The sequence below is a fragment of the Eucalyptus grandis genome, chromosome 11 (assembly GCF_016545825.1).
Source record: "Eucalyptus grandis isolate ANBG69807.140 chromosome 11, ASM1654582v1, whole genome shotgun sequence".
Taxonomy (NCBI): Eukaryota; Viridiplantae; Streptophyta; class Magnoliopsida; order Myrtales; family Myrtaceae; genus Eucalyptus; species Eucalyptus grandis.
In genome coordinates this window covers 16,549,327-16,571,755 of record NC_052622.1, presented here as the reverse complement: position 1 = coordinate 16,571,755, position 22,429 = coordinate 16,549,327, and the positions used below count along the sequence as shown (strand labels likewise).

Genomic DNA, 22,429 nt, shown 5'->3' with positions numbered 1-22,429 from the left:
TTCGACAATCCTATTAATTTCATACGACGGAATGGTCAAACCGGCCGGTCCGAAACCCGAGCACCGGTCCGGGCTGCCCCGGTTCGGCTCCTCCTTATATAAGCCGAAAAATGGGCTTATCGTCATTTTCTTTGGGCGACTTCTTCTTATCGTCTCACGATTTCTGTAATTCTTCTTCACAGTTCCTTTCTTCGCTAGCAAGAAGGAAGAAGGAAAAAAAAAAAAAAAGCTCCGAACCGGATCGGCGGGCGATTGTTCCGATTCGCGACCCGAAGGAGCCTCCTTCCGTCGAACGTCTCCGGCGACAGCGAGCTTCGCGCCGGTCGTGTTTCGCATTCCCTGGAATGGGCGGCCGACCTGTAAGTCTTCGAATCCCCAATTCGTTCGATTGAGAGGAAGAGGAAAAGAGGGGGAAGGAGGAAGGAAAAGCTCCGTGCCCTTGCTGTCTGCAGCTCCATTACGACGAGGAGCCTTTGCGGAATCCCTAGGGGGAGGGGGATCCGTTCTCGAGTTCAGTGGCATCGGGGGAACGTAGCGCGGTAATCGAAGGGGGAGCGGGTTTAATTTGGCGGTGTTGGGGGGATTCGAGGTGGGCTGGGGGTCGGTGCTGGGTGGTGGGGAGGAATTTTTGCTCTGCCTTGTTCGGCGTTTCGTGTACGATTCGGGCGGAGGAATTTAGGGTTGTGCGCTTTGGAGATAGAGGTGGGGTGCTGGGTTGGTTGTTCTAGGGTTTGGGTGAATTTCGCTGTGTTCGACGATCACGGGGGAAGATAGGCGTCAGTTAGTGGATAATGTGTATACTGTGTGTGATTCAGGAGTGGTCACGCCGGGTCGCCACTATGCTGCCTTGGTTGGTGATTCCACTGATAGGTCTATGGGCTCTCTCTCAGCTGTTGCCGCCCGCTTTTCGTTTTGAGATTACGTCGCCGAGGCTGGTTTGCGTGTTTGTGCTGTTGGTTACCCTCTTTTGGTATGAGATTTTGACGCCCAAGCTGTCGGCTTGGCAGGCGCATAGGAATGCCAAGCTTAGGGAGAGGAAAAAGAACGAAGCCATTGAGCTGCAGAAGCTTAGGAAGACTGCGACCCGGAGGTGTCGTAACTGTTTGACCCCATATAAAGATCAAAATCCAGGTGGAGGTAAGTTTATGTGTTCTTATTGTGGGCATATTTCAAAGAGACCGGTTCTGGACTTGCCTGTGCCGCCTGGCATGGGTATTTCAAACTCTGGGATTATTAAGGATTTGGTCGGAAAGGGTGGGAAGCTATTGAATGGGAAGGCGTGGGCTGACAGTGGATGGATGTGTGGTCACGATTGGCTAGAAAATGGGAACTGGGCGGGTGGGTCTTTTCCAACAAAATCTGGTGCGTGGAGAAGAACTGGAAATGGGGTTTTTGGGGGAGATGACCATTGTTTGGCAGAGAATTCGTATTCAGGAATTGCTATTTTTTCCTGTAAGCTGCTGACATCTTTTTTCTTGAGCATTAGGTGGCTTTGGAGAAAGATTTTTAGAAGTAGTTCATTGAGGGAGGATGCTGCTTTGGATGCTGAGCATAGGGGTATGTTGGCTAAGAGGGATGGTGGGAATTCTTATGAGAGCAGAAGTGAGAAGGCACGCAGAAAAGCTGAGGAGAAGAGGCAAGCTAGGTTGGAGAGGGAACTTTTGGAGGAGGAAGAGAGGAAACAGCGTGAGGAGGTTGCACGGTTAGTCGAGGAGCGAAGAAAACTTAGGGATGAGAAAACCGAGGCTGAGAAAGATAATGGAAAAGGATCATCACCCAACAAGGAAAGAGATAGGAGGAGGGAGGCAGAGAAAAAGCGTCAGGAAAGAAAGAAAGATAGGGACAGGGGCTCAAGTAAGAGCAACTCTGATGCGGAAGAACTGGAAAGAAGAGTAAGCAAGGAAAGTGAGAGAAAGCAGGACTCCGACAAGAAGAGTTTACCCGATCGTCAACCTCAAAAATCTGCAACAGAAAGTGTAAAGGGTCAGGGTACTGATATGGGGCGTGGTTTAAAGGGTGTCTCTGCAAATAGTGCTAATAGGGGCGGTGCGGGAGCTAGATACTTGGACCGAATGAGGGGTACTTTCTTATCTTCTTCTAAAGCGTTCGGTGGGGGTAGTTTCTTTGGAAGGGCTGCAAATACTCCTGCTGCAACCTCTAAAGAAAACAAACCTATTGGTGCTGTAAATCATGTCCATACTTCTTATAAGAGAGATTATGGTCCACCTGAGCGAATAGGTGGCAAATCAGTTATGAATTTGGAAGATAAGAGCAGTAACTCTCCCGTAAGTCGTCTCTTCTTGTGTAGTTTTGTCCTGTCTTTGCTGTAACCATATATCCATAATTCTGAGCAAGTAATCGGCATGTGAACATACTTCTGAACTATTGTTGAGCAAACAAATCTTGTCTGCTATTCTTCTTTTGCAATTTTTTCATTTGCATATTACTTGTGTCCTTTGTTGAACTTAATTTATTCTTGAGCAAAGAGCTGGTCTTATGCAATTACGGCTCATTTAGTGACATGATCTGTGGTGTCATGATGCTTGTGCAGCATATGTATGTATTGCTGAAATGTTGTCAGTAAAATGCTTTGATGTTCACTGACAGGTACTCTCTGATACACAAACGGCATCTGCACCGAAGAAAACGTGGCAACAATTATTTACTCGCTCATCATCTGTTCATCCTTCAGCCAATACTTATGTTATAAGCAAACCGAGTCCCAAGTTCCACGAAGAAGGTCAAAGCCCATTGGCACCTGGTCAGCCACCAACAACTCAGTTATTTGATAATCCCCTCAACTTTGGGCTTCCATCACCATTTACTCGACCTGCTTATCGAAATGGGACACCCAGCGGTAGTTTAGGCTTTTCACCTGTCATCAAACCCATCTTTTCTCGAGCTGGAGAAGGATCTCATGAATTTTTTCAAGAAGAGCCGGAGCTTTTTGAAGACCCATCTTATGTTCCAGACCCGGCGTCATTACTGGGGCCTGTTTCTGAATCACTTGATAATTTTCAGTTGGATCTGGGGTCTGGCTTTTTTACAGACTTGGGATCAGAAATGCCTCATGTTAGAAAGAATGTTGTCACTGCATCTGAATTCACCAAGCCATCACCTATCGAGTCTCCAATCTCGCGGTTACGAGGTACTGAGGACAGGCATAACAATGCTAATCGTTTTGCTCGTACTCCGAAGGCCCCAGACACGAGCAATTTTAATGTGGGAGATGCAAGCGATGATAAGAGAGCCTGGCAAATGTGGGATACTTCTCCTCTTGCTCAAGATGGTTTAAGTTTAATAGGTGCCCCGGCAAGCTGGCTTTTGAATTCTGAGCGGAGCAGATCATCTAAGGAAGATATTCTTCGCCCTTTGTCACAGAATAGTTCAGTCTCACTCTTTTCAAAGGAGGATCCCGTCCTACCAAGTATTCACACTCCACAGAAAGATTTTGTCGGTTGTGGACGAAGTGGTGGAACTTTAAGCCCTTTGGCGGGCTTAAATAATCAAGATCCATGGGTCCAAAAAGCTTTCATTCCACCTCTGTCAGATGGTGAAAATCAACTTCCTCTTGCTCCTCAGGGAGAGTCTATTCCAAATCAAATGTATTTTGGAAGCCCTTCTAGATCTGCTTTGACTCATCCATTTGAGCCATCTCCAGCCAATTGTTGGTCCAAGTGAGTGCATGGAAATCCTTATATATGTCCGGAAGCATTCTTTCATTAGATACAGAGTTAAGACAAAGACAATAACTTTGGTTCTATGTTTCGTTGATGGTTAGGTTATATAAATAGGAATGTTACTATCAGCTAGAGAAGTTTGTAAGAGATGTAAATGTCTATGTACACAATTGACTGCAACCTTATCTTTATTTGCATGGGCAGATAGTTGTGGCGACTCTTTGGAAGAGTGTAGTTTCTGGGACCTAACATTTGCCAGTGTGTTAAGTATTTTAACCTGTGTATTGATCTCATTAGCATTTGGACTACCCTGTGATAATGTGGCACCCGGTTTTTTTTTTTTAAGTCTAACTTGAGTAAGTTGCCTACGGTAACTTTGCTAGCTACACTCCATGTAAGTGGATAATTTTTCCTGACAGCTTCTTTCAGTCATTCAGATCACGTTCTTTGCATCTCTATGCAGCATTATGAGAAAAGCAGCAACTTTCTTAGTTTTTCTTGTGAAATCACCTTCCTTTCCTCTCTATTTTTTTTTTTTTTTTTTTAATTGCAGTAGAGAGATGCTTCCTGCGACAGCTTCCCGTGACTTGGAGAACTCCAGATTTACCTCGATCTTTTACAGACTTTGTGTGCCCTATGTCCTTGAGTTCAGCCAAATTTAGCCCATAATTTGCTATTTAGTTGCATGGATTGACTGGAAAGTAGGATGCTCTCAAAAGCCAAAAGGCCCAGAACACTAGCAGGCTGAGTAGCTCCAAACATACCGTTTGGGAGATGTGACGATTAGGATTTTGATATGGTTCTTTGGGGGACCAAAATCTTAACTTCAAATCTCTTCAGAGAATTAGCTGTTCAGTGTCATCTTGCTGATAATGTTGGATTAGCAAGTTCAATGTAGTTGTCTGAGTAAGCTTTGGAGGGAAAATTATCTGGAAGCATTGAGCACCTCCTTGTGACTCCTCCTTCTTCATTCTGATTGTCAATAAGCTCCAAAAGAGGAAAATTTCTTTGTTGAGTACAAGTAACCTCTGTGGAAGCTCTCAGAGGCAGTCAGCTGTCTTTTGCTGCATCATTATTAGGTTAAGTAAGTCTTACTATTTGACCAACAAAGTGCCAGGGACTAATTGGGGGTTCAGGTCGGTCATTCATGGAGGATTTATTCGTAGTATTGTTTCCTTCCAGGGATAATATCATTTTTGGTTTTCTCTGTCATTCGGTCATTTTTGGAAAGCATAGATTTATGAGCTATTCCTGCTAAGTCTGAGATTGACAGTTTTTTCTCTATCTGTGTTTAGTAACTTGATCTTGGGGCATGGGATCAGATACTCGTGGAAACTTTCCATTATTTCTTAAATAGGTTTTTCCACCATGAGGAATTGATGCTAATTATTTTAGATTCCCCTCTTTGTACTTGTCTCAACCCCTTTGGCCCTCTTAGGCACATCTCTTTTCCATCGAAGAGAGAATTTTCTTATCTGTAATTAATCCATTTGATGGGGGAGGAGTTTATTTCTACAGGTTACAGCAATAAGCTGAAGATTTATTTGAGGGTAATGTTATATTTAGACTTATCTAGCTGAACTAAATACTTCCTTCATCTGCCATTGATAGTTAGCAAATTGTTCAGTTACCTTGATATGATATGAGCCACCTGACCAACCAGATCAAGCTGAACCCCCTCCAATGGCTTGGATAATGGATCTTAGTAAGAAACTCATTCATGTCCTTGTGCATTTTTTGTCCTGGGGTGTTTCTCCATCCTGGTGTATTGTAGGATGTATGTGGGAGTGAGGTAGGTCTTGCTGAAGAAGCAGATCATTATCTGATATGATTACCTTTTTGGTTGATGATTTCGGTTTATTATCTCATTACTGGCTTCATGTCAACCATTTCATTTGATCAAAAGGTTGATGGTGCTCTCGGTGGTCACCGAGTCGACAGAGTTTATTAATGATATAGGCAATGTGCCTGCATTAAACCTGACAAATAGAACATCCAAGTTCCCTGCCGTTCTCATATCCTAAATGACTTTTTTTTTTTAAAACATCTTTAGAGTTTTCTAATGATCTTATGTTTGATTTATTTACTTTTGCAGTAAGGAATGGGCAGCACAAGGATCAGGAGAAGGCATTGGTAATCCGTCAGTCTCTGGGCCCCATATTGGGGGGCTTTTCCCCCCAAACATGTATAGTCACCCTGGTGACTTGATTGAAAAGACGGAATGAACAGAATTTGAGGGATTTATATATGCCTGTTCTTACAGAGGCAAGCAGCCTCCTTTTTTGGGGAGAGAGTTCAGATATTGGACGCATTGTATCTTCCTTTTCTTTACAAGGGGGATTGATATATACTTAGATTAACATCAAATAGCAATACAGGTCAAAATGCATGCCCTTGCCCCTCAGGTAACCAATGATTTAGTTCATTGCTATACCGCCGGTTACTCCTCTGTTGTGGTACTTCATCCCATGAGAAAGAATTTCGTTCAGCTCACCCTGTCCTATGATTTATTTGACATTTCCTGGCATCTGGACTGTAGGGCCAGGCAGTGTCTTGAGCATGTGGTCAGTCCGCTACATTTTGCTTCTGTGACCTATGGCTATAGCAAGTGGTTATCGGCCATAGGCTTATCAGCCATAAGATATGGCCGTCGAATCTCTGTTCTTTTTTTTCAGCTGGAGCGTTGCCTGTGGGGGGATGTTGGGAGGCCTATTGTCATATAATTTGAGATGTATTTGGTGGTTCTACCGTAAGGCATGTATTTTTGGTGCTTCAGTGCAAAAGTGGGGACCCACGATAATAGATATATGTCCGAATGAGTCCAAAGCCAACTTATTTTTGCTGGAAAGCAATTTCGGTGAATTGAGTATATGTCCGAATGAGTCCTCAAGTAGATCCAGTCTGCGAAAGATAAATGGGGCAGCTAGTTCAAAGGGCTTTTTGGACGACAATGATTCTTGATAGTTAGATTGCCAATACGGTTGCGCCTGCACCCTAAACTCACAGCATGAGAACTACTTCCTGGCCCGGGGGGTTCACTCAATTGTCCGAAAGGCAAAAAGAGGATATAGTCCTTGCTGATTGCACTCGTGTTTGCCTAACGAAACTCCGTAGTGCCCTAGGATTAATTTTGCGTTTGCCCCCACGATGGTTAAATTGTGCAAATTGAAAGAGTCGATGGCGCCAATCACGATACTTGGTGGTATCTTTTCGAAGGGGAATGTAGCAGTGCCTTCCTCTTTTTACCATTTTTATATCCTTTGGTGCAAGGGAAAAGCCTTCTCGTTTTATTCCTGCTGCAGGGGGAAATTGTACTTCTGCAGAGATTTTCAATTAAACCAGGTGCAGCAGCCAGAATTTTGAATGCTGGACTTCTCAGATGGATCCATATTTTTTTTTTTTTTTGTCATTCTTTATATAGAATGATCCTGGATCTAGATGACCTGCTGAAGAATATGATCTCTTTCAATGGGTTATCCGCTGAATAAACTGTCGGTTCCCAACTTTTTCGTTCAGCAACAGCTCAGACTCCGTTCTTGTGTGGGTGCACGGTCCAATGCTCTCTGATATTTATCGCTTTCTTTTGGTGCTGAACTTTCCTTTGCTGTTATACTTTCCGCTGCTCCCCAAATTTGGGCAGCGTAGCGAGAATTCAGCCATCAGCCATTAAAAAAGAAAAAGGGGATAAGGGAACACAAACTGACCACTATATATATACAAACAAACGCGCACACATAGCAGCAATGGCTAACCATAATGTAAGTAGTTCCATCGAGGTTCTTTTGTCCGACAGATACGGCTATTGTATGACAAACATAGTAAGTAAACAAAAGTAGAACTTCGACGATGCTAGGTGTTACAGCACTAGTGATCGCAGCAACCATTAACCAACGCCACCAGACAACACGTTCCAATGTCCATCTGGCATGCATCGGTCCTTTTAGGGTTTCATTTCCAGCTCTATCCGGTCACGAGTAATGACACTAGTGTAGGGTTGTGATCGTACGTATCGATGGCGAGTGAAACAGACATTTTAGGACATAAATGAACTATGCATCCTGCATGACGATGCTTCAAGAGTCGGATAGTAACGGCATCTCCTTGGTGGGTACTGATTCTTCACTTTTGATTTCGGTGGCGGTGCACAAATGCAACAAACTGCAAACATCAGCTCCCTCCAGAATTTGTTCCATGTTGCCAAGAATTAGTGGCCCGTACTCAAAGACCATCTTCTTACACTGCAAAAAGTGAACAGTAAGTCGATCTTAAGGTGCTGCCGCCTCAGAGTAAGGGAGAGAGAACTAGATACAAGAGCTTTGATGCGAGAGCAAATATTTCATGTTTTTGACTTGAACTAGACGGCTTCCATCGCAAAGAACTCAGTTCTCGACGTTCAAGAAACTCCTAGGAAGGTTTGTTGAAAAGCCAATCTATGCTAGCATGGATTAAAAGAAACAGACGTGGCCAAGGGCAGTATATTGTGCGTATCTAACATTTCCATACACGAATGTGTGTGTGAGTGCACGTTCGCCTTTAAGAAAAGCAGATTTACCTTGTCCTCGTAGCTCTGAAGGGAATCACAAGCCTTCAGGAGTAGTTCAATTATGTCCATCTGAGGTCAACATGAGAATCGTATTAGTTGTCATTTCAGTGGCAAGAATCATGGAGTGTAAAAAGGAGGAAAGTTTCTATCTTGTTTCCTTGGGCCTGAAGGTGGCTAAGCGATAGATGTAGTCCCTTACCAGGGACAAGTAAAAGAACACAATGGCTTTCTGCTGTCAACGATTGCTCAATACGTACAAACTACCATAATGCAAGAAGTACCAACCTGTGTATCAGGGTCTTTCAACTTATCCAAGACTTGTGAAACAGCATCATGGCAAAATTCACAGCTATCTTCCTTAAGCTTTGGAGAAACTCTTGCCGCTAATTTGCAGGCGGAGATATCCTTGCAGAGCTCTTCAGGTTGAATTGTAGAAAGCTCTAGGAAGAAGATTGGAGCATAGTAATCCACTAGAACAACGCACTGCAGATGAGAATGACAATCATATAGAAATCATGATGCCATAGAAGCGGTTAAAGCAATGTAACAACTGGCAGTAATAGGAATCCACAATTTCAACTGGTTAGAGAGAGAGAGAGAGAGAGAGAGAGAGAGAGAGAGAGAGAGAGAGAGAGAGAGAGAGAGACCTCTGCCTTGAAAACCGGAACTTGGGAGCAGGTCAAGTGAAGAAGTTCAACTATTTCAGATTGAGTTTTATTCTCAGCCAGATATTTGAGTGCCAATTCGGCGTACTCCTCGCACCACTCGCACATATATCCATTCGTTGAACTTCCCTTTTCCAGCATGTGGTACTGGATAGCTGACCACAAAATTTAAAAGCATCATTCAGTTGCTAATGTATCAACATGTGAGACATTTGCTATGAAACTTGGAACAAATATTCATTCGGACATATTTGCCATTTAACTTGTCATACAATGCAAGAATGTTAACAATGACTTGGCATCAGTCACATGTGTTTTAAGGTTGCTTCCTTGTCAGCTGACACAAACTAATGTTCATCAAAATATACAAGCTGCACGAGCTATCACATTATAGCTCTTGAAAATTCGTAAGAGAACAATGTGCGTCCACCCTTTCAGCGGCAGCTGGTGTGATCAACATGACTCAGTAATCCACATGTAGCACCTGTTTTGCTCATGTCATCTCATAACAAGTTGTGCCATTATTTCTAGAATTTTATCAGCCCATGACATGCCAATAATACCTTGATATAGTTTCAGTCAAAGATAGCAAATGATATTCTGATATTAATATCAGACAGAAATAATTGTTCATTACAAGCATTTCCTGAAACTCCTTGCTCAGCACAGGGAAGCAAATGTCCCTATCGCTTGTGGGGAAGATCCAGAAACCAAGCAAAAATAAATGAAGGTAAATCAAAAGCAAGCTGAATGAGTACCTTCAAGATTGCTGCGGTAGTTGCCTAGCATCGAGGGCTGCAAGACCACTCAAAACAAGAAGAAACAGGAATCCTATCTTCACACCCATGATACCTGGGACATAACATCAATTGTACGGATTTAAGTATCCACATCCAACATATGCTGACAGAAATCCTTGCCTCAATCAGATAACATGTCGAGAAAGCATATCATGTAATGCAAAACACGAGGAGTAGAATTCAAGCCTGCACGTGAATTCTACAGCCAATTGGCTTCCTCAACATCTGCTATTCTATCAGCACGTAAGTTGCCCCTTTTCTTGGATAGGAGCGACGCGGGCATGCACTCAACCATCGAGCTGAACATGTTCGTAATAATGATCGATTCCCTCTATCACACCATGTTAAGCCTTCTTGGGTGTATGCGAAATCAATTGGTGATAAACACCGCCTCGACTCCAGAGGAAAAGCAGCTAAAACGCTCAATACCCTATAAAAGTTGCTTAATTGCAGCTCATGGACAACACCAAAGTGAGAACTGGGGCTTTTGAATTCACCGCGAAGGGCACTAGCATGTGTCAGAGGATAGCTACTGGGTGTTGAGTTCCAGGTTGACATTAAGAATGAAAGATCATGTACTGCTTAAATTAGACATGAGGCAACATAAACACGCTCAAGAAACATTGTACTATGCGAAGGAACAGTAAATGAGTCGTCGCCGGCGCGAGAGAGAGAGAGAGAGAGAGAGAGAGAGGGAGGGAGTACCTTGAGCGACGGCGACGAGAGGTGGTCGGCGATCAAGGGGAATGGATCATGAAGAAAGCGAAAGTCAAGCCAAAGCCAAAGCCAAAGCCGGAGCCAGTCAACCGTCCGTTCTGCACCATTTTTATCAAATCTTCTTCCTTTCGTCCTTTCGGGCAATGCTGGGTCGGGGTTGGACTGTCGGATTGAGCAACTGCGAGGAAGGGTAGTTGGAAGTCGGTTGGAAGTCTGCCGCTTTTCGAATAATCCCCACCCACCACCCTTCTGAGCACTGACTCTTTCGGACATTCTCTACATCGTAATTTGTCTCAATTTTTCTAATTTCGAAGGTATCACCAACCTGGCTACGTAGCTCTTGATCTGAATCTAAACCTGGATTCCTCAAAGCTGATTTTTTTTTTTCCGACTCTGTATAGACAATTGAACTTCTTGTATGGATTATGAATAACTCCGGATGTAGCCCGAATGGTCAATCTCGCCGTAAAATTCAGATGAATGGCGCAAACATCTTTAGTCGGGATGCCAGATTATGTATGCACACGTCGACGTGATTGAAAGTCTTGAATCACGTATATTTGATGCGAGATCCGACAAATTAAAGTCGATGTACAAAGTTGGCAAGATGAAATTACAGGATCAACAAGAATTTATCAGCGGATATTCCCGCTTAAATTGAAAATAGATACCTTATAGTGTTTCGTACGTATTCTACTTGCCCCATTGAAAATAGGCAAAAAAATAATGTTAATAAGAAATTAAGGGCAGTTCCATGTTAGAAAGCTACACCGACTAGTCTCGTCATAAGCTTTTATATTCACGAAATCTCGTTTTCTTTTTTTATTGATTAAGCTTATCTCGTTTTCTTTTTTTTGTTGATTAAGCTTATCTCAGTTAGCCGTCTCAATTAATTATTACGTATCTTCTGCAAGCACGGACAAACCAGAACCTGAAGAGAGACTCAAATAACATATATCTGGAGTTGCTGTCATAGATATAATCCATTATGGGGAAAAAGAAGGTGTATATAAGCCTTTAAATCAAGCTGTTAGCTCAATAGATGGAAAACGACAGAAACTAAACTTGATTTGCGAATAGTAAGGTGAAATTGATGCTGATGGGGAGAAGAAAAGGACTGGTTTGATGTTTCCGTTTTGGGGACCAAAGTTAAAAGGGTGCAATTCTGTCAATTAATTACGTCGGCTCTTCCATGTCTCCAACCCAAGACTCGGAGTCGACACCGAGTTATCTCACTGTGCCAAACTTCACACTGATCTCAGATTGATGCAGTGCTATTCGATGCATAATTCAAGTGATTGATCACAATCAATGATACTGTCCATAGAAAGATGATTACAGCTTACAGGTTCATATCATACGAGCCTATACACAAATAAAGCACCGAGAAGTGCCACTGTACATCTTAAGTACAGCATGCTACATAGTAGAATTCCTATAAAATTCTACAACAATGTGCATTGAAGAAAACTATGATGTCCAACAACATCAGGCAGTAGCAAGGACAAGCAGCTAAAAGCCTGATGCCTGATAAAAACCTAAGATTCTTGGCCAGATTTGGTGACTTCGTGTATTGCATTTGCCAAATAGTCCATGTTGCTCATTGTAACTCCTGCCATGCTGTTCAAACAGGGTCCAACATAACTCATCAAACAAATGCGAGAAACACAACACTTCACCTAATAAAGAACTGGGAAAAGGCGAAGCCAGTCAATCAGCAGGTATGCAGATTGCAGCTTAAGCTATTTAAAAGCCAATAGTGATCCATTTCAGGAAAGCTGTGCTCCGCTGATTAGATGCAGACGGATATAGCCACAAAAAGAAAACTCTCTTTTGGTCAATAAAAGACAATTTTCAACTTACTCTGCCATTTGTGAAGGCAGGCTTTAAGAGAAGATGAACAAAGAAATCTTAAAGACTGCACAGATCTTTCAGGAAATGTAGAAGTGCTACATGAACTGACTCAGTGAAGAATTCCTCTTCTGGGGGGACAAGTAAATTAATTCTTTATAAACAAGATAAGGTAATGAGCACTCCTGAGTTATTAGGAGGTGGCTACCTCAAATCCAGACCAGAGCAAAGTAACTACCTGATGCGGCCATCAGCAGTCATGTATATGTGGTACTCCCTCTGTAGCTGCTCTATCTGTTGAGGAGTTAAGCCAGAAAAGCAAAACATGCCAACCTGGTTCGTTATATGTTCCCAATTGAGAGGAGATCCCAATTTCTCGAGGCTTTCCTGTAGAGCTTCCCGCATTTTACAAATGCGATTTACCATTGCCTTACAAAATACAGGCAATGATAAGAGACTTCAGAACAGCTCGTCTAACAATATGACGACAAAATGAAATGGGAAAACTGATGAATGAGAAACGATTGCAGAAGAAGAATAGGAAGCTACCCTCAACTCCTCGACCCAAAGTGCCTTAGTGTCTGGATCTCCTAAGATTGTTGAGACCAGCAATACACCATGAATAGGAGGGCTCCCGTACATTGCCCGTGCAATCTGCTGCAGTTGGCTTTTTACTGCAAGTGCTTGCATTGTGTCGGTGCAAAGAATGCTGAAAAAGTTAAAGAGGAAAGGAAAGATGAAGAACCGTGTAGATTAGCATTGTAACAATGGCTAGATGTTGCCTATCTGCATCACCACATCCGACCATTAGAATAGCAGGTGTATGTGCATTGCAGGAGGATTATTTTTAAAAAATATTTTAGTCTTTATAAGCACAATAGTCTTCGTATAATTCTCTTCACTAATGTTCTGCTCTTCCCTAAACTCTCCCTGCCTTGTAACTTTGCAGGGACTTGCTGGGCCACGAAAGGTCTCTTTCAATGATCCATCTGTCATTTTTATTCCTGAAGCACTGCAGGAGAAAACCCCACTTAAGTGTGCAAGATATATCTGTACCTGAGACAACCAACTCGATGTCCATAAAGTCCCATGTTCTTCGCAAAGGATTGAGCACAACCAATTAAATGTCCATCTTGAAGAAAAGTACGGATTGCTCGTGCATCCCTGTCTAGATCGCCACTTGAAAAACCTTGATAAGCCATGTCAAAGAATGGGAAATGATTCTTCACCTGACAACAATTGATGTTTACGGTCAGTGTAAGAATCACCAAATTCTCGCATAGCCATGATGGTACATAGGTAACGATCACCTTTAAGTGATATGATATTTCTCTCCACTCTTCCTCAGTTGGATCAACGCCGGTTGGATTATGAGCGCAAGGATGGAATAAGAAAAAGGAACTTTCTGGGGCATTCTACTGGTAGAAAAAACACAATCAGCATAGCAGTTGCACTTGTATAAAATGTCCGGATAGTTACAGTCAAGGAAGGAAATTTATGAGGCAGTATGATAGAGCACATCTTTGTAACTTAATCATTTTATCATGGGGGTATATGAGACGTTATTTTTATTATCATCAAAAGGGTACAGTTCTTACCTTGATATCATCTATGAGTGCTGGAAAATTCAGGCCCTTCGACTTAGGGTTGTAGTAAGAGAAGGTGCCCTGAGGAACTTCAGCATCCTTCCAAATGCTATGGTGGCTGTTTTGAATGTCAAAAAACAATTATGAATACTCATGATAATGAAAAAGCCAATATTCAGTTGTATCAAGAATGCACAGACGAGTTTAAAAGTCTTAAACCATCCTCACTTCGACCAAGTTGGATCAGGAAAATAAACTTTTGATCTTGGATAGAAGCGCCTTTGGAACTCTGCAAAGAGGCGACAAGCACCAGTTCCCGAGAGAGTTTGAATGCCAGCTAATCTTCCTTCTCCTATGACATCTGTATCTTTTCCATAGACCAATTTTATGCTCTCCTCAACCAGTCTGGAATTAGCCAAAGTAGAAATTGACTCCCTGACAAGGATCTCAGATAATGAGATGCAAATATTCAGGATTAAGACACAGAGCTGCATGGATAAAATTACGTTTCACATTTCTGGCCAGCTAGGTAAACAACATTCCCCATTAGAATCAATATGAGATAAAATCTCATCCTAAATGCCAATGTTTGTTCCTCTGTAAATAGGTGCCAACTTTAACTAGCAATCAATCAGTGCAAATTCAGGTCGAAGATATTAATCCACTGCTAAACTCAAGGAAACCTATGGCACGTCTATTTACTATGTAATCTTCCCAGCTTAGCCAGGTAACCCTCATGTTGTTATAACAGTCTACCTTCTCCTAAAGCAGCTTATTATCCAATTTACAATCTTCTACTGCAAAGTTCCCAGCAACAATGCAAAAAACCCACAGCCAATGGTTTTAAACAATTTCATAGCACATTAGACAAGGATATATGAGCTCGTTAAGGAAATGTTATAACAAACTGTTACTATATGCAGAATACAGAAGTGCTGAATAACATTGATATAGTCATTACAATGACCACAATTTCTAAAGCGGAAGTAGAAGCACATCTTTTGATCAATCAATTCATTCCCAACTCAAACACCTAATATCTTCTTGTCACTTGACAATCAACTGAATCAAGAACAAGAAAACAGAGCGCGGACAGTCACCGAGAATAAGGGATAAATTTACAACTCACAGGAATTCGCTACCCGCAACTTTAGCCTCCGCATTCCTCACGCACCGAAGCACGACGGGCTTGCCTTCTTCATCCCTGTAAGCTCCCTGCATTCTCCAACAAACCCGTCCATAAAAAACGCACGCTATCACCGAATAATATCGCCGCCAAGCAATCATTTTGACGACCGAGCCGGACAGAAGACAGCAAAGGGTAGACAAGGGAGGAATCGCGGCGTACCACTCCGAGGTTGATCTTGTTCGGGCTCGCATCGGCTTGGAAGGCCTCGCCGACGCTGGCGATCGGGTCCTTGGGCGCAGGCCTCACGTGATCCACCACTGGCACACGCGTCTTCTGGCGACCGCGTCCCGGAGAGCCCTCGACATGTTGTATCAGCTCTTCTGCTGAGAGATTCGGCGATACGACGGTGGAGTTGCTTCGATGATGGGCGGTGGTGGCAGAGGTCATGTCGGGAGTTTTGAGCGCGCCTGGGGAGTATAAATGCAGGGGAGGAAGCATCAGGAGCGGCGCTTCCATGGGCGGGCGAGAGCGAGCTTGTTGGGCTTCTTCTTCCTCCTGTTTTGCTCGGTTCGGTTCCGGTGGGCTCTGTCTCCCCGGTTTTCTCAGGAAGCACTTTCGGAGAACGAGAGCGGCCGCGTCTTTTTCCCGCATCTCGACGGTCAACGTTTGAAAAGTTCGGTTCCCTTGGCAAGAAAAACATAGTCCTGGACTTCCACGTAAGCCGTAGTTTCCTCCGCTCGTTCATCGCCATGTGTCAAGTGGCTCCTGTTACAGCCCGGACAATTTCCTCCTCTTACAAAATAAAACTTATTTTGTGCATTTGTCAAATGAATGGATCATATCAGATTTGAGTGGGATTATATATGGTCATATCCAAATTGACTCAGTAACTAATTTATTTGCAATGTAAATTTATTGAGCTATACTTAATCGAGCCAACCCCGACTCATATTGTAAAAACACTTCCATGTTTAATCAAATTTAGAAAATGTTGTTTCTTATGATTTTAAAAAAAAAATTATATTGTTAAAACATTTCCATACAATTACAAATTTAATGAATATATTTTTTTAAAATTGAGGCTCCATTTATTTCGCAAAAAAAATGTGGTATTTTTGAAAATGATAGTATTTTTATTATTTGATTGAGGATTAATGAATTAGAAACATTTTTTTCTTAGTATAGAAAATCTAATTTGATTTTCTGTATACTCCTTTTAAGCATTTTTATTTTTAATTTTTAAAAAATAGAATTTTAATTTATTTTTACTTATTATTTTTCCTTTTTTCTGTCCTCCTCCTCTTGATCGTCAACCACGATTGTTGTGATAGGCAACAGGCGAGCTCAAGCCTTGCCATGACCAACGAGACTTGAGCCTCAGCCTCAATTAATCACAAGCTTGAGGCTTGCCAAATCAAGGAGGTTGGAGTCTTGCTAGCACCAAGGTTGGTGAACTCGACCTCACTAGATTTGGCGAGTTTCAGCTCGCCCAAGGCCTGTGAGGCATTGGCCTTGCCTAATTAGCAAGCTTAAGGCTTGCTTGCTAGCAGTTGCTGGAATTTGTAGGGAAAAAAGAGAGAAAGAAAGATAGAGAAAAAAAGAAAAAATGAAAAATTGAAATTTTGAAGAAAAAAAATTATATAAACTGCTCAAAAGGATGATACCTCATTAATGGGTTGACTCAACTAATAATCTTTATAAGTTAAATGAGTTGTAAATGGATTCAAAGACAAACCCATTTATTAGACTTACATACAACCCAAACCTATTAATAATCCATTTATTTAAAACTTGACTAACCCGCATTAGACCCATCTTATTATAAATGGGTTCAAAATTTTGATACCTCTAAAATTGTCGCGAAAATGCAATTGAGTTTTAATACTTTTAAAAGATGTGATTATATTCTAAAACATGTTAAATTGGTGCAATTGGGTTCCTTTGTTAACATTGTCAATTTGTCTAAGAAAAAAGTTGCTGATGTGGAATTTAAAAATTAATTTCTCTCTCCTATGTGGCATTTTTTGATAACCTTTCTCCTTTAAATTTTATTTAAATAGTATTAAAAACTAAAAAATGTAAAATAAATTAGAAAAACAATATTGGAAAAAAGGCTAGGGCTCAATTACTTTTTAAAAGCCTCAAACAATGGGTGAGTTTTAGGACTTGTGATGCACATATCTCTTTTTTTCTCTGTCTCTTCTCTTGGTGGCAGCCTCCCCACCGTGCGACCGCACATGGCATCACGCATTGCCCACCACCAAAATCGAATTTGGTAAATTTAAAAGAAACAATGCGAAAGCTTCATAAGACGCAACGTTCTAACCAATCTAGACTTCAATTTCCATGAGCTTTAGCTCCTAGTGGGCTCCACTCGAAACTTATACCTAACGATTCATATATTCTTGCACACCCTCGAGCATGCAAAAAACTACTTTAACAATACGATGCGACATTTGATAGCAAATTTTGCGTTCGTGGAGAACACCACACGACATTTTTAACTGATCATATATCAAATGAATCAAGTTGCTTTTGTTGCTGAATTTCATCAATTTTTTTGCTGAATGTTAGATTAAATTTTCATGGAGTACGAATCGGCTTGACTTATGTTTGCGAATGAAGATGCATGGGACGTGACTCCTTCGTCTACATGTCCTAAATACCACAATTAGAAAGAAAACAATAAAGTCTAGGATTAGATCGCGGTAAACTTTGCACACAGGATATGATAATCGGATTCAATTGATGAGGCCCAAGTTCTTAGAACGTAATCCATTAATGCAATATATAGATGTCAGTCAACCTTACAACTTCATCGAACTATCATTACGTCTCTGGCAATTTACTTAAAACACACACCCAAAGGAGAATTAGAAGACACTTAACTCTCAATAAGTAGCGAAGGAGAGAAAACATCATAGAATGAACACGAGTCGCTAGGCTTACAATCAATTGACCTCCCTGCAATTCATCCTTATCTGACTGCTAGACCCGGTGAGAGGGCTAAGGAATCCTGTCTTGTCCATGGCAGCAGCAAAATCGTTTTAGAATAAACCCAAATTGTCGCTGTAGTCGGTCACATGATCGTCTGTTGAACCTCCCTCGAGCAATTGTTGGTCAGGTGGAGTAGGCCCTTTTGGCTCTTCCAGAATTAGCCGTTGTCAAAGGATGTAGGACTTGTGACGTTGCGAGGGGAGAGACTTACATTGACAAAGCAGTCATGAAAGTGAAGACAGAGCAAGGATGCTTTCATGCACGCCTCGTTGGCTACCGCTGATTTCACGGCGGATCTCATAGTCTCGAGCGCCATCGGGCACTTTACTGCATAGTAATTCTCCTTGAACAATTGTGTCGAGGCGGACGTCGATGCGATCAAGCGAACGAAAAAGAGGAAGCACAGTTTCTAGGTTTTATTGGGTCCCCTTTCCATCTAAAGTGAAATGTGTGACAGCTGTTACTAGGTTAAAATAACTGTATGGTTATACTAATTATGTCTTGATGATATTTACATTAATTATCCTTATCTTTCAAGATTGCACGTATCTTGCACGTACATGGCACATACATTGCACGTATTAGCTCTTTTGATGAGAGATTTGGCAAAACGACGGTGGAGTTGCTTCGATGATGGGTGGTGGTGGTGGTGGTGGTGGCGGTCAAGTCGGGAACTTTGAGCATGCCTGGGGAGTATAAATGTAGGGGACAAGGCATCAGGAGTTGCGCTTCCATGGGCGGGCGAGACCAAGCTTGTTGGCCTTCTTCTTCCTCCTTTTTTGCTCGGTTCGGTTCCAGTGGGCTCTGTCTCCCTGGCTTTCTCAGGAAGCCTTTTCAGAAAATGAGAGCGGTGGCATCTTTTTCCCGCATCTCAATGGTCAATGTTTCAAAAGTTCGGTTCCATTGGCGAGAAAAACATGGTGTAGTCTTGGACTTCCACGTAAGTTGTAGTTTTCTTCGCTCATTGATCGTCACGTGTCTAGTGGCTCCTGTTATAGCCCGAACAATTTTCCCCTGCATTTGTCAAATGAGTGGATCGGATCGAATTTGAGTGGAATCATATATGGTCCTATCCAAATTGTGATAGCATAGTTTCTGGGGCGTATTGGGGGACATTACTGAAGGGGCTAGTTAGATGGGAAAGAGAGGGAGACAAGGGAGAGCTCTTTAGATGAGTGTCATGCGTTGGTTTGGATTGTTCATGAGCTTCGACCGGTGGTATTTATAGGAGAACTATGGACAAATTATGATAGGATCATTGTGACATCCCAAATTTTCATTTCTATTTTTTATTGAATAAATCAGACATTTCATCGACACGCCTATAGGGTGTTCTCGAGAACTGATCACTTTTGAGATAATTAGACTATCCAGGGAAGCCGTTAAAGAATTTTAATGCGATGGATTGAGAATTTGACCAGGAATCGGCTTCAAGATCGTGCTCATCCTTAGAGGCCATTACGACACAGTTAAAAGTTGATTTGAGAACAGAGATATGTCAACTCGACTAAGATATGTGGCTAATCATGGGTGACTCCATTAAATTAGAAAATTCTCGTTGAGCAGCCCTAGACTGATTCTTCTGTCGTTTTGGTACCCTGTGTTCGTATTTGAATCCTCGAGATTTTCACGACAACCGAGAGTAGCCAATGTGTCGAGTGGGTTTATTGTGGCTCGAAAAAAATCGATCACGGGTCATTTGCACTAAAAATTTCTGAAAATTATCCGATAGCTTAAGTCACGTTAAAAACGCGCTTGAGTGAAATTAACTACGAAATTGAGTCTAATTTCGAAAATTGAACATTCTGTCATGTCACAATAAATTCTAGGAACGTCGACTCAATCTCAGAAGGTTTTTCTGTAACCCGAGACTTTTTGGGAAAAAGTCGTTCTAGGGCCGTTTTTGTTCGGAAAAAAGGCGGGACCGTTTTTTATCATGAAATTGGGATGCAAGATGGTTCAATGGGTGAGGAAAAATACTAGATTGAGTATTGACTCGATGACGGGATTTGTTGAGGCCGAATTAGATTGAATTAAGCACGAATGGGTGTCCAATTGAAGCCTTTTTGCTTGGAATTTCATATGCCTCCACCACCCTCAACATTTGGACCGCCATAAGTTTCTATATGGAGGCCTTGTTGGCTGAAGGAGGGCCAAGGGACAACACTAGGCGAAGGAAGAGTCAAAGGGACAAAGCATTAGAAGAATTGGCCAAGGAGACCCTGCTAAAGCCAAGCATGTTCCTCACTCCTTCCTCTCTCTCTCCCTTGGTTGTGCGACAGCCTTCCTCTCTCTCTCCATTACTGTTCGACGCCCACAGCAACCAAGGAAGCCAACAATACTGCCGGAGACAGCAGGAGTTGCTTGCACGCCGCCACCGTCGCCGTTCGCCGCCCATGCACTCCGCCGTCCGCTCGCGTGCCACTGCGCCCAGCCGTCCCCGTCTGCCTCTGCCCATGTGTCCCATGGCTGTCCTCAGCCCAATTGGAGACTGTCCATCGTTGTCCAAGCCCCGCCGAGCCCCACCGTTGGCCGCTCAACCTTGCTGCAGCATCATCAGCCCTTGCTCACCTCAACCGGCCTCAGATTGACTCTCAACTAGCAGCAAATAGAGAACAGAAAAGTGGGTTTCCAGCAAGCTTCCAAGCCCGTTTTGAGGTGATCCTGAGCCTTGGTTGCTTGGCCTGCCTTGAGGATAGTCGGTCTCCATCACATTCCCGAAATTTCATACCGACCCGCTCATTAATCAAGTGAGTTTTGCTCACTAATCCTCACTTAGTAGGCTAATGATGCTTAGGGGTTGTTTATATTTAATTAAATGCAATTAGGTGGATATATTAGAGTAGAGTAATTAAATTAGTGCTTTATCAATGCATGTTAGGCAATTGGTTAGTGTAGTTAGCTAGTAGACATGCTCTACTATTTATTGAACGAATCTTGGAAATTTTAAGTGCATTTGACGTCCAATTAGGCATTATGGGCCTAAATTAGATTTATGGCATTTATCTAATAATTTTTGTAATTAATTAATTAATTTTCGAAAATTAAGCTGGGATAGTTGGTGAGAGGGCTAAGGCCACCCATCTTGACCACAGCCTTGGCAAAATCTTTCTAAAATGAGCCAAAGTTCTTGCTGTAGGCAGTCATTTGAGCATTCTTGAACCTCCACTGAACAATTGCTGGTTCCGAGTGGAGTAAGCCCTTTTGCTCACCAAGTTCGAGTAGCCATTGTCAAAGGAAGTGGAAGGGGAAAGGTTGTTGTCGCCTCTCGAGCTGGGGCAATTGGCTTTCGAAGGAGCGGCAAATGACGAGTTCATGTTACTCTCGATGTAGAGCTAGTCTCGGAATGTCGTGCACCTAGCCTCGCCTATGGTGTGAGATCCTGAGAGTGCCACCATTTCTTGGGCAGTGAATCCTTTGTTGGTGAAAGCGGTGATGAGGTCGCTGAGATTTAGCTTTGGAGATGGAAGGTTGGTATTAGCAGCACTTCCGTTCGCCATGGTCGAATCCTTCTTCCGAGCTAAACTTGCCAACTCAGTCCCACCCAACTACACATCAAAAATTGAATCCAAATAAGTTCAGGAAAAATAATAGCCTCTGTGGATGTTTCAAAAAATTTCAAGGGTGGCACTTACCGTGACACGGAGTCCCTAGCGGCAATGGCTAAGATGTGGCGCACGAGACAACACCGGGGCATAACTTCTCTACTTCCAACTTGATGGTGTCGATCAAGTCGAATCTTCTCACGGAGTTTGCATTGGGAAGGGCCGTCTTCTCCCGATGAAGTTCGCTGTATCGTCTAGTAGAATGGATGCATCACATCCCTCTAAAACAAATTAAAAATAACTTTCGTTAATATTAGATGAAAAAAAGAAGACGGGTTGAATAGAGCTAGAAAGTGAAAGACACTTACATTGACGAAGCAGTTGTGAAAGTGAAGTCGGAGCAAGGATGCTCCCATGCGAGCCTCCTTGGCCATCGCCGCCTTCACGTTGGATCTCACGGTCTCAAGTGCCTTCGGGCACTTTGCTGTGTAGTAGTTCTCCTCGGACAATTGTGTCGAGGTAGAGGTCGATGCGATCAAGCAAATGTGTGGCTCCCCTTGCACCATTACTAGGTTAAAATAATTGTATGGTTATATTAACAATGTCTCGATGATATTTATGTTAATTATCCTTATCTTTCAAGATTGCACGTATATTGCACATACATGGCACATATATTGCACGTATATGTCAACTATACTAGGCACTTTTTCGTGTATAACAGCCCGATACCAATTGTTTTGACTTAGATATAATTAATTACCAGCATGGCTTCCCCGATCTCAAGGATGTCCTTTGCTTCAAGCTAGAAATTACATACGTTCTAATTATTTTCTTTTTAATATTAAATTATCTTGTTTTCTTTTTTCCCATGCAGCGTGTCCAAAAGTAGTGTAATTCTCCTATAAATACCGCA

The 22,429-nt window shown here is 42.4% G+C and overlaps 3 protein-coding genes and 1 pseudogene across 3 annotated transcripts; 1 reads left to right on the top strand and 3 right to left on the bottom strand.

Annotated features, from left to right (window-relative positions):
* Nucleotides 1–615: 615 nt before the first annotated feature.
* On the top strand, nucleotides 616–6,463 carry LOC104425100. Its single transcript, XM_010037687.3, has 3 exons — nucleotides 616–2,285; nucleotides 2,608–3,677; nucleotides 5,776–6,463. Exons 1-3 carry the CDS (start codon nucleotides 792–794, stop codon nucleotides 5,903–5,905), a joined length of 2,694 nt encoding a protein of 897 aa, XP_010035989.1. The 5' UTR covers nucleotides 616–791; the 3' UTR covers nucleotides 5,906–6,463.
* Nucleotides 6,464–7,365: 902 nt separating this feature from the next.
* On the bottom strand, nucleotides 7,366–10,523 carry LOC104425099 (prosaposin). Its single transcript, XM_010037686.2, has 6 exons — nucleotides 10,394–10,523; nucleotides 9,647–9,740; nucleotides 8,871–9,043; nucleotides 8,509–8,706; nucleotides 8,233–8,292; nucleotides 7,366–7,918 (listed from the first exon to the last, which is right to left on the bottom strand). Exons 2-6 carry the CDS (start codon nucleotides 9,675–9,677, stop codon nucleotides 7,754–7,756), a joined length of 627 nt encoding a protein of 208 aa, XP_010035988.2. The 5' UTR covers nucleotides 9,678–9,740; nucleotides 10,394–10,523; the 3' UTR covers nucleotides 7,366–7,753.
* Nucleotides 10,524–11,703: 1,180 nt separating this feature from the next.
* Nucleotides 11,704–15,529, bottom strand: LOC104425098 (aspartate aminotransferase, mitochondrial). Its single transcript, XM_010037685.3, has 9 exons — nucleotides 15,191–15,529; nucleotides 14,972–15,057; nucleotides 14,071–14,277; nucleotides 13,855–13,960; nucleotides 13,567–13,671; nucleotides 13,313–13,485; nucleotides 12,806–12,965; nucleotides 12,495–12,685; nucleotides 11,704–12,025 (listed from the first exon to the last, which is right to left on the bottom strand). Exons 1-9 carry the CDS (start codon nucleotides 15,485–15,487, stop codon nucleotides 11,944–11,946), a joined length of 1,407 nt encoding a protein of 468 aa, XP_010035987.2. The 5' UTR covers nucleotides 15,488–15,529; the 3' UTR covers nucleotides 11,704–11,943.
* A 2,393-nt stretch (nucleotides 15,530–17,922) lies between these two features.
* Nucleotides 17,923–22,079, bottom strand: LOC120289787 (annotated as a pseudogene).
* Between the last annotated feature and the right edge of the window lie 350 nt (nucleotides 22,080–22,429).

What these genes read in the sequence shown, in the direction of transcription:
- LOC104425100 (XM_010037687.3), top strand. Translation starts at nt 792, where the DNA reads ATGTGTATACTGTGTGTGATTCAGGAGTGGTCACGCCGGGTCGCCACT. An exon ending in ATAAGAGCAGTAACTCTCCC is followed by an intron (nt 2,286 to 2,607) that starts GTAAGTCGTCTC and finishes GTTCACTGACAG; the next exon opens with GTACTCTCTGATACACAAAC. An exon ending in CCAGCCAATTGTTGGTCCAA is followed by an intron (nt 3,678 to 5,775) that starts GTGAGTGCATGG and finishes TTACTTTTGCAG; the next exon opens with TAAGGAATGGGCAGCACAAG.
- LOC104425099 (XM_010037686.2), bottom strand. Translation starts at nt 9,677, where the DNA reads ATGCTAGGCAACTACCGCAGCAATCTTGAAG. An exon ending in CTACCGCAGCAATCTTGAAG is followed by an intron (nt 9,044 to 9,646) that starts GTACTCATTCAG and finishes TTTTGTGGTCAG; the next exon opens with CTATCCAGTACCACATGCTG. An exon ending in TTCAGAGCTACGAGGACAAG is followed by an intron (nt 7,919 to 8,232) that starts GTAAATCTGCTT and finishes CACTTTTTGCAG; the next exon opens with TGTAAGAAGATGGTCTTTGA.
- LOC104425098 (XM_010037685.3), bottom strand. Translation starts at nt 15,487, where the DNA reads ATGGAAGCGCCGCTCCTGATGCTTCCTCCCCTGCATTTATACTCCCCA. An exon ending in CACTCATAGATGATATCAAG is followed by an intron (nt 13,672 to 13,854) that starts GTAAGAACTGTA and finishes TTCTACCAGTAG; the next exon opens with AATGCCCCAGAAAGTTCCTT. An exon ending in AAATATCATATCACTTAAAG is followed by an intron (nt 13,486 to 13,566) that starts GTGATCGTTACC and finishes AATTGTTGTCAG; the next exon opens with GTGAAGAATCATTTCCCATT.